Below are 11,379 nucleotides of genomic sequence, written 5' to 3'. Positions count from 1 at the left end.
TCCTGATTTAACGCTGTTTAATTCGTTTCATTTCACTCGACATGTTACCGTCAAGCTCTCTGTTCACACACACACACACACACAAGCACTTCCAGCAGAACATCAAAGGGCTGATGCATAGTCACGCACACATACGCATGTCAGAGGTAAAAGTTGTGGATTTGGGCAGAGAAAAGTGTGAATGTGTTTTCAATGTGAGACCCCGTGGAAAACTTTAAAGGTTTATACTGTGGTGCAACTCAGACAGATGTTGGGGGGGCTTAGGAGGGAAAAGAGACTACAGCTGTTGAGTGTTTATTTGCATTTGATTTACCTGCTTTACCGTCTCTCTCTCTCTCTCTCTCTCTATCTCTCTCGCTTTTCTTTTTGACGAGCTCAGCTATAAACCTTGGTTGGAAAATGTCTCCCGATTGTGGTTTTGATAGAAAATGGGCCTTTGGACAACTCAGTGGTCTCGTTCCTCTATTTCTTAGCAAAACAATCATTAGTAGTCAGCGCCGATCCGGAAGATCCTTTAGGAGCCGATGGGAACTAAAGGAGCCGTTTCTCCAGATGTGTACGGATTAGCATTCTTTAAACAATTGGTTTGATGGTTGGGGTCGGGGTGAGGGTGAGGATCAGGGTCTGCATATTCTGAGCATCATTCAGACAAAACATGGACTTCAGCAGTGACCACCTTTGGTTTCCATAGCGACTCTGCTGATAACAGGTCTGCTATCCAGACAGGTGAAGGATTTCCTTAATCGATTCTGCAAAGATCGACACTTATCTCTACAGCCTCATTGAGTATTTGAGTGTTTAAACCCGAGAGGGAGAAGAAAGAAAATGGCGAATAAGCACTAATCTGTCGTCCTGCCCGTCGCCATTACATTGATCCATCCATGGAATGACAGAGTGTTATGGCTGATGCTCTGATATTCACTTCAGGTTCATCCGGCTCAGATTAGGCAGCCAGTGAGATGGGAGAAGGTCCCTGAGCTCAGCGTGGGATTACATAATCGCAGGAACAAACATTACACACAGAGTTTACTAATAAACATATGACGCGCCAGTAATCTGCAGCTCCATCTGCACCACTGGATGGGTTACATAACACACAACAAACCAGATTGAGTCATGGGCAGTGTGTGTGTGTGTGTGTGTGTGTGTGTGCGCATGTGTGTGTGTGTGTGTGTGTGTGTGTGTGTGTGTGTGTGTGTGTGTGTGTGTGTGTGTGTGTGTGTGTGTGTGTGTATGTATGAGTGCGTGCGTGCGTGCGTTTATGTGATTTGGCTTTTATTCTATGTTTTGAACACTACTTGTCCAACCATGGAGTGTGATCTTTGTCATATTTTCTCATTATGTAATCCATCAGTTGATGTAGAGGCTCTAAATAAAGTGTTCCAGCTGTGTTTGTGTGCTAGCGGCCGCAGAATCTCATGCAAAAACAAAACAGAAGAAACAGGGTGGAAACACTTCTGACAAGTCAAAGCAACTTTAAACACGTCCGCTGCTTCAATGTCTAATACAACATGACAACGACAACAGAGCATCACTGAACACACACCAGCCTCATCAACCTGAGTGATCAAAACTCCCCGAAGGATACAGATAAACACAACGTGACTATGCAAAATGGCAAACCAAGCAAAAAATTAGGAATAATGCAACGAGCAAATATGCATGAATTGTCTTTCGGCGACGACAACAAACAATTAAATTACAATCAATCCAGGAGGGAGAGAGTGAGAGGGGAGAGAGAAGGAGAGGAGGAGAGAGAGAGAGGAGAGGAGAGGAGAGGAGAGGAGAGGAGAGGAGAGGAGAGGAGAGGAGAGGAGGGGGAAAGAGAGAGAGGGGAGAGAGAGGAGAGGGAGAGAGGACAGAGGAGAGAGAGGAGAGAGAGGAGAGGAGAGAAGGGAGGGGGAGAGAGAGGAGAGGGAGAGTTTAACTCTTCCTCTCCTAACACATAACAGCACATTTGGCCTCCATCTCTGGACTAAACGCACCCTCTGACCTTCACAGTGAGATTTTGACCCCCGTTGTCCCGGTCTCCGCTCTGTGTCTATGTCCTATGCAGCAGCGGTGCTTGGCAGATCCTTGGCAGGGTTTGCTGACTCAAGCTCAGCTGTGTGAGGTGGGACTCATTCTCCCAACGCTTCCATACATTCTTACTTCCATTTTCTTTTTCAGCTCCACGGTGCTGAGCTGCTTTACTTGTTTTCACATAACTGTTGGTTAATGTTAATTACTGTCGCCTGTAGTATTCTCTGTTACCTGTTATCTTGGCAACATTAACAGGGCTTCTCAACCTCGTACAAACAGAAAGACTTTAAATTCATTCAGTTGTAATCAACATTTAGCAAAAACGGCGAAACGCCAAAGTGCGTGTGTGACTAACAGGATGAAGTTGTACGTTTGAGGCTGCGAGGCTTGTGCGGTGTGTGTTTGAAGGGTAAGTCTATGCTTGAGTGTGTATTTCTGCAGTGTATTTACATCTGCGTGGTGCACACAAACATGCATTGATGGATGTGTGTGTGTGTGTTTTTATCTTAATGTCCTTGCATGAACCTTATGAATAATTAAATGAGTCGTCAGCCAAACTTCTAATTACACTTAATCACATCCTCATAGCAGGACCCCTATGGAGTCGTCAGCACACAGGCAGACACACACTGCACATTCAAATCATTATCATTCAGCATAATTTAGTTGGTATGAATCTTCACTCTGCTTGTGATGTCTAATTATAACAGAAAACAAGCTAAAATAACCTGAACGTTAACATGGAATAATATTCATGCAACAGCAGCAAAACAGTAACAGAAAAGCAACTTCACAGTTTACAAACAAATCTTTATCAAGCTGGAGAAAAAGTTTAGTTTGAACCCAAACTTTCGCCCTCCAAACATGCAGCTCCCTGATCACGTCTGATGCCGATGCAGCAGCTGAGATTTGGCCCTCAAACTGCTTGCATCAGACTCTAACTACAACACTGCGACCTCTTTGACCCCGGAGCATCTCATTGTCATTCATATTAGCTGCTTCGTCCTCTAACTCTCTCCCCTGTGGCGTGGAATTACACTGCCACCTGCTGGCTGAAAGTGATGTGGTTGTTAGCTGCAGCAGAGGCTGGTGGCTGCCAGGGTCCTCTCTCTCTCTCTCTCTCTCTCTCTCTCTCTCTCTCTCCATTATTGTGCAGCAGAGCGTGGTATTGCTGCTCTCTGCTGGTATTTCCAGGTAAAGACAATGTGCAATCAGACGTGTCAGTGACTTTCAGTGAGTCCAATTCATTCCACCACGTCCGTTTGGTTCACAGTAGCCACAGTTTATGTTATTTCCCCAGTATGGAGATTCTGTCTGTATAATTAATGTGCAGTCTGCTGTTCCTTTGGTTTGGTTCGGTTTCTTTGAGGAAAGAAGTTGTTCGTTCGAGCCAAAATGTATTTATATCCCATTGCTATTTCAAAGGCAGAACATCCCAAACTATGATAACTAAGTAGATTATCTGAGGGAACTTTGAAATGTTTCAATCTTGTACATTTTCAAATGAATATCTTTGATGAGAAGGATTGTTTAATTATTTACTCAAATGCAAGTTTGTCTCCAAAAAACAGCTTCTTAGTGTTCAGAGGACGGCTGTAGGTCACAATTCAGCAAATCTGCATCTTGGTGCAACTGAGCAAAACACACACGCGCGCATTCACACACACACACACACACACACACACACACACACACACACACACACACACACACACACACACACACACACACACACACATACACACATACACACACACACACACACACACACACACACACACCATATGCTTACACTCCCAATGTATTGTAATTATTCTATAAAGTCAGTATTGCATTTCACATAGTTAGACAGTATGGAGATATTATTCCTCACACATGGATTCCTGCCATTGTTTTATTGTGTCCCGCCTCAATCAGCAATTTTTGTCCTAAAGGTGCAGTGAGTAAAAAGCTAAGACTCATGGAACAAAGTTGCCCTCTTAGTTTTATGGCTTTAAATGATTTTGGCACAATAAAGGAGAAACAATAGAATGATCAATTGCTACAGATTCATCAGAAATGTGAATGTAAGTTGACACAATACACGTAAAAATGTGTCGACACAACACATTCATCAGCACAATATGATGCATTCTCTTCACCGTCAAACCTTTATCAAAAATTTGACTAAGCATTTTATGTCAAAGCAAACAGGCGGGTGGCAGAATGTTGATTGGCAGAAACTAATTTAATTGTGTTAAAAAAAAAGTGTTCATGTAATCAGGAACCTCGCTTGTTATGCCAAGTTGGAATATCAAAATAGCAATTAATAAAACAACTGTAATTAAAAAAGACACTCTAATGATATTTAACATACCCACAATTTATGAGGGTACAAAAGATATTGTAGTTTTAATAACTAATTTCTCATTATCCACGTTTTGCCTCTTACTGAGCAACAAAGAATAACTGTCATAATCAATTTGTTCCAAACTGTATTTAATTTAACACTTTGTTTATTTTTAATTACAGCTTTAGGGGAGAGACAGTGGTTAATTGGCTTAATGTCTTGTTAATTTTTTTTTAATTCTGGTCTTTGTGGTATATTTATAATAAGTAGTAGAGTTTAGGGTGTTAGCTGCTCCATAAAATAATTTATATTGGCTAATTAACATTAGACACGCATGTTAAAAGTTGGTTGTAGCTCTATAATTTGCGGGAAGACATATCTTAAGAAGCGAGCCGTGTAGGGTCCCCGGACCACAGTTTGGGATACCCAACCCGGAAGTGGGTGGCGGAGTCACCATCAGCGAACGGATCACACCACCGTCGACACACCGAGCCTGCTGGGATGACGCTCGCCACCGGAGGACCACACGGGCCGTTAACAGTCTGAGAATACGCCGAGAATCACACCGAGGACGCGCCGACGAAGACACGACCGACTATTGATCAGCGGGGTTCGATCAGGAGAAGGAGGAAGGAGGCGCGCAGCCAAAATGATGGAAGAGATGATAGAGGAAATAGACAGATTCCAGGTGCCGAGCGCCGTGCAGGAGGCGGAGATGCAGGCGGAGATGCAGCCGCTGGTGAGTCACAATCGCCGGCTGCTCGGAGACGATATATCGCCTCTAAATGCGGATAAACGATAAATAACTACATCCTCTCGAAACCTCCCGGGGCCTAACGGTGCCTATGTGGCTTTGAGGTTCGGGTAAATCCATCACTTGCAGCGGGTGATGTCGCCACAATGAGACCAGATTTAAGCCTAAAACGTGTATATGTGAGTCAAACTTGTGCTTTTACCGGCGTCTCCGTCTTTGTTTGTGCGGTTCTGATGCGATCAGCGGCCGGTGGTGCTGCGTAGTGACCAGCATCCATCATGTCTGTGCGAAAACATGCATCCCCACATCCCCTCATCCCGCCGTCCCCTGCCTCAGTATCCGCGCCGGCACGCTCCGGTGAGCCGAGCTTGGATCAGAACCTGTGTGTTTGCGCGGAATCGAACCGCGAATGTTTTCTAAACGGTCCAAATCCGGTCCGCTGATGCGCTCCGTGGCCTGTAGCGGGGCCCTACGTTACTGCACCCTGCAGGGGCGGCCTGTAGGGCCCGCCATCGGCCGGTGGAGCGCCAGACTGAAGCCCGAGCAGACAGCCGCTGTCTCCAGACGTCTGCGATCGTTATACCCGAGCCAGGCAGGTTATTGGATCTGTAAGCGCCTCCATCCTCCTCCGCGCCCCTGGGTGCGGCGGAGATGAGCACCCTCAGGCGTGATTCCCCAAATTGAGATCAGAGTTCTTCTAAAGGTCTGCGGGGCAAAATCAGCCTCCATGAATTAACCATGAAGTTCTAATCTGATCAATTACTAACAAGTGTTTTGACAGTGATTCGCTATTAACTGGCAAAAAAAATCTTATAAAGCAGATTTAATTGAGTGTGTCTGTCTGAAATGTGTCTGAGGATGAAAAGCTTTGAGTTTGGGTCCTCAGATGTCTTCAAACTAAATTATTGTTATGTGATAGAAAGAAAGACTGTCTATTTCACGGGTTTAACGTATTTATGAAATCCATTTATCCACAATTGTCTGTACAGTCGGTTGTATTATGTGTAGCAGTGAGACATCAATTATTCATAGATAACTCAGTAATGCATATTTGGTGCGTCTCTGTGTCTGCGCCTGTCCTCTGGTCTGTCTCCAGGACCCGGCCTCGTCCACGGCGTCGGAGGCCGACTCAGACCCCAGAGAGGGCGAACCTGTCACCATCAACTACAAACCCTCGCCCCTGCAGATGAAAATAGGTGAGAGTGTCCGAGCGTCTGCCTGTGGGAATCAGGCTGTTAGTAGGTGTATTTCCATGTGGGTTTGACGTAATCATGAGGTCGGCGCCCTCAGGTTGGCTCCACTGGGCATCTTCAGTCAGGCTATTTGAAATGATTGATGTTATAAGGTGATATATTGTGATTTAATAATCCTTCTAAAAGTGAAATGATCAATAACAATCAGCGTTATTTCAGCTCACCATCAACCATTTTACTGCTTGGCTCTTAGACGTCTAAACCATTAGGTACCACGGGCTTGTTTGACATTTTAAATTTCCTGCCTGACTGAATAGGTAAAGCTCCTTTAGGCTCATTTCAGGACCTTGGACAGAGTCCAGTGCCGACAGAGCGGCAGAGTTCTTGTTTTTTCTCTCCAGCAGTTAAGAAGAAAAGAGCCAACATTCAGAACGTGGGAGCCTTTCAGCTTTCAAAGCCCGACACCACCATTCATGCGGTCCCATCGGCCTGTAAATGCAGCTTTCACTCTGCGGGTGCTGGGAGAGAGCACAGGGTGGAAGATTGAACATGTCGAAAACTCTTAGGCTTCCATCCAGAAGTCTATTTCATTCATCCTTTTTCTAACACATGAACTGCATTTTGAAAATCCCAACATGTGTGGCCTGTTACTCTTCATGTAACAGTGGAGGCCCATGGATTCAGTCTGTTTCCATGCTCGATTGTGGAATGAATAAAGCCCTAATCTGCATTTAATGGCCTTTCAAAGCTCATTGCCGGATTAAAACTTAATAACACAATTAACCGGCGGCTCAGACTGAAACATAACAAACACTGGTGTGCTGCTGCTAATGTCACTAATAGATTAGAGTGTAACGCTGACTCAGTCCGAGTGCAGTCATCTTATAAGACATCATCTGATCGTCTGTCATACAATCACTGACGACAATCCAGCACCGAGAAGACAAAAGTGAAAGGATTTCATGTCATGTGGTCATAGCGCTGTTTCTGATTGGCTGGGGCTCGAACAACCGTCATCAAGCTCATAACGGCGCTCCTAAAGTGCAAAGTCAGCAGTAAAGTGACACATCCACAGACACCTCTTCCTCCTCCTCCTCTTCTTCTTCCCTCCAGGCACCCAGCATCACTTTCTGGTCAGCTGATCACTGAATCCCTCCAGCAAACTGAAAACTGATCCACTGATCTGATCTGATGTCCCGTCCTGTGCCGCGTCGCTTCTACCGCTGTGGAAGCTCACGTTTCTATTCGGAAATATAAAACAACTACACCGCCATTAACGTTTCCCCCCCTGTGAGATACTTCTCTGCCGATTCAGGGATTTAGCAGCAGCAGCGCCTTGATGCGCGTTTAATGGCCTTCTGTGGTTCTTTGTGCAGTTTGTGTGAACTGTTGTTGTTCTGTGTGCAGAGAAACAGAGAGAGCTGGCCAGGAAGGGCTCACTGAAGAGCAGCAACACTGTAGGCAGCCCCGTCAACCAGCAACCCAAGAAGAACAACGTCATGGCCAGAACACGGTGAGAAGCCTCAGAACAAACTGTGGTGTTTTCAAGGAAGCTTTTAGTGTTTTTGATCAGCACTGCAAATGATGTGATGTTTAAGTCTAAATATAGAATGAACAGTCACTCAGTATTGATTCTTCACACTGGACTACTCATCCCGCTCTGGACCAGAATGAAGCCTACAGTAAAAACTCACAGCAGAGAGTGAAACCAAAGTTACACTGCAATCCTGCACACACACACACACACACACACACACACACACACACACACACACACAGAGACATTAGACCTGCTGCCTCCAGGCCACTTTGCTCTTTTGTCTCTGCCAGCCTAGTTCTTACTCACGTCTTCCTCTCTTACGAACATTTCCCCTCCTCCTGCTTCTCCTCCTCCTTCTCCTCTTACTCTTCCACCACTCGTCCTGTCATGTTCATTTATGCCCTCACACTGCTTCTCTCTCTCACACACACACACTCTCTCTCCCCCTCTCCCTCAGGTTGGTGGTGCCAAATAAAGGCTATTCCTCTTTGGACCAGAGCCCTGATGAGAAGCCCCTGGTGGCCCTAGACACAGACAGGTAAACACACACACACATACACACACACACACACACACACACACACACACAATACTGCTTATATGTCTCTCTCTTCTCTCTTACTTATTATTGTGCACATACAAGTACTCATATGGAACCACACACACAAATAATAAGCCAGTGTGTGTTTTTTCTGTTTCAGTGACGATGACTTTGACATGTCCAGATACTCTTCATCGGGATACTCTTCAGCTGAGGTGAGACGTTTGATGGAACAGGTGCATTCTGTGCCTGCTTGCTCAGACTCGCTCTTTCTGTCGCGTCGTTGTCAAGAGTCGGTAGTCGGTCGTTTCTATCCGGGAGCCAGTTGTCCGTTTCTATCCGTCCCGCTCGGTCCTGTTGATTCTGTGGGCGTATGGAAGCTGCGAGTGCACGATTACATTGTATGCACACCTGCACAGATTTATGCAGGAAACACATTAAAATCCACCTCTGGGTTTCTGCGCCTGGAGATCCTGCTTTTGATGCCACTGCCAATAAAGCTGCAGTGCAAATCACATCATGGTGTTTATTCCACAGAGGCATTGTCGCTCTCTCTTCCTCTGCACCTCCTCTGTGTTCCCGTCACGTCGTGTTGACGCAGTTTATATTTATAAGCCCATGCAAATTAATTTTCCTGTTGTGCCTTCAGTCTCAGCGTTGGATAACATCAGTACGTTACAGCGTGGCTCTAGTTTAGGAAGTGGGAGGAAATGGGGATTGTTTTTACAAGAAGAGACATTAAATGGGTCCTGGACTGAAGAGACAGGACGATCGTTTGATTGTGTCGCATTGGAGCGAAGGCACTGAACAAACAAGCAGAATGGGACTTATCACATCCCGAGCTCCCAGTGATGATCCTCGCTGCCATCTGTGAAAGTGCCAAGACGCACTTTGTCATGGTTACCAGTCCGCATTTGACACACTCCAAGCCTATTTTTGAAGATTTCTATTGTCTCGATCGTGAAAAATGTCTCTGTACTTTTGACAACATATTGCCTCCATCTTCTCATCTCCAGCAAATCAACCAGGACTTGAACATCCAGCTGCTGAAGGACGGCTACCGACTGGACGAGATCCCGGACGACGAGGACCTGGATCTGATCCCGCCCAAATCCGTCAACCCCACCTGCATGTGCTGCCAGGCAACCTCCTCCACCACCTGTCAAATACAGTAACCCCGCCCTCCGTGCCCCCCCCCCTGCCTTTTCAACACAACATAACCCCCCCACCCTTGATTTTCACCTGCTGTGAGTTGACCTCGCCAACCGGAATGGCGACGGAGACGCGTCGGTAGAATATTGTTACGACCGTGAAGAATAATCAATTTAACACACAAAACGTTGAATTTAAATCGAGGAGAAGGGAACAAATGTAAAATGTGAGAATCTTTTAGGTGTGTTCAAAGTGGTGATGGTTTCCTCCTATGGTAGGACGCAGGCGCACTTGTGTTTCAGAGGTCACATGGAGGAGGAGGATGCCAAGTCGCTCCTCTCTGTTACCTTCTCCCGGGGAACACTATGTAACGCAACACGCTCACATTAGCTTACAGGAATCAAAAAGGTTACCAACAGTTTGCCAGCCCCCCAAACACCCTAAAAGAATAACAAACATCATATCTGCTGCTAACTCGGCTTGTCGTGCTTGTACCGAGTTCTCGCTCATATTTATTGCGTTTTCATTCTCTTACGTTTTTCTGTTGTTTTATTTTTTTGATTTGATGGCTTCCTTTTCTACACATGAGGGATCTGTAGGGACTTGAATGCGTCGTTGTGGAGATACACTGAACTGTACAGGGTCGTCATGTAGCACAGGCCAGGTCATTGCACACAACCCTTTGCCCCGCCCACCTTTTCTTCACGCTGCCTCCTGGCTCGGCTTGTTCTTTGATAGAGTTTAGGGATGAATGTATGAACGCAAAGAAATGCATGAAAGCACCCGACTGAGGAATTGTACCTGCTTAAAATCATCCACTCGCCTGTTGCACATCTGATTTGACCCCCCCTTCCCCTGAATCTGCTTTGTAATCAGTCTCACAGTTTGACACCTTTCCAATTTTGCACTGTTTATTTTTTAAACATATTCGTCCCAAAAATACGGTGACAGTGTCTTATCTGAAATTAACTGTGTCAAAAAAAAAGAGAGAGAGTACACACACCGTCAGTTTGAGACAACCCGGACACACACACACACACACACACACACACACACACACACACACACACAATGCTTACATGATTTCCATCTTATCGTGGCCAATAGGAGGGCCTGGGGGGGTGAGATGACCCCCCCTCCCCTCCACCTTATCGTTTCCTAGTGTCAGACAGAACCGGGCCATCACACTGCAAGCTGTACACTCCTCCATTTATCTACAGTGTCACACACACACAGATAATCAAAGGGGAGCACACAGGTTCAGACATGCGAATATGTCCTAATCTCCTATCTGTCGCACACACACACAGACATACACACGCACGCATGCATACAGATATACGATGCCTTTTGACAAATAGGTAGGACATTCTGTTTTGTTTGTAACATCGTGGATCATTGATTCTGAGCACTAATCTCTCTCTCTCTCTCCCTTAAATCAGCTGATTATTTGCGATTAGAGTATGCCTTAAGTACAGAGATGTTTAAAGTGTGTATTTATTGCCATCTTGACAATGTACTTTGTTTTGAAAGAGCATTTGCTGTCTATGTCTAATTTTGCTTTTTCTTTTTACATGTAGACATCGGCGATGTTTTATTTTGTTTTTTTATAATGATTTTCTTGTATTGTAAACACTTCCATTCCAGTATTTAACAATGTTATTGTTATGTGCAGTGTATGAAAACAATAAATAAACACAAAGCTAACAGAGCACTTCCTGTTCCGTGTCCTATTTTATCACTTGGGAAGTGGGAGAACAGGATTTCCTTATTTATGAAAGTTATGAAACACTGCATGTCTGTGTCCGTGTGTGTGTGTATGTGTGTGTGTGTGGCTTGAGGCTGGCA

At 45.3% G+C, this 11,379-nt stretch overlaps 1 protein-coding gene across 1 annotated transcript; it reads left to right on the top strand.

The window, feature by feature from the left end:
- The first annotated feature begins 4,816 nt into the window (after window positions 1-4,816).
- On the top strand, window positions 4,817-11,377 carry fam219ab (family with sequence similarity 219 member Ab). Its single transcript, XM_076164687.1, has 6 exons — window positions 4,817-5,090; window positions 6,202-6,301; window positions 7,706-7,811; window positions 8,296-8,376; window positions 8,540-8,594; window positions 9,396-11,377. The coding sequence occupies exons 1-6, from the start codon at window positions 5,001-5,003 to the stop codon at window positions 9,552-9,554; spliced, it is 591 nt and encodes a 196-aa protein (XP_076020802.1). The 5' UTR covers window positions 4,817-5,000; the 3' UTR covers window positions 9,555-11,377.
- Window positions 11,378-11,379: the final 2 nt, after the last annotated feature.

The sequence above is a fragment of the Genypterus blacodes genome, unplaced genomic scaffold, assembly GCF_046128005.1.
Source record: "Genypterus blacodes isolate CSIRO-AG114 ecotype Tasmania unplaced genomic scaffold, CSIRO-AGI_Gbla_v1 ptg000138l_1, whole genome shotgun sequence".
In the NCBI taxonomy this organism is placed as follows: Eukaryota; Metazoa; Chordata; class Actinopteri; order Ophidiiformes; family Ophidiidae; genus Genypterus; species Genypterus blacodes.
The sequence above is the reverse complement of the archived record's forward strand: the minus strand, read 5'-3'. Positions and strand labels throughout refer to the sequence as shown.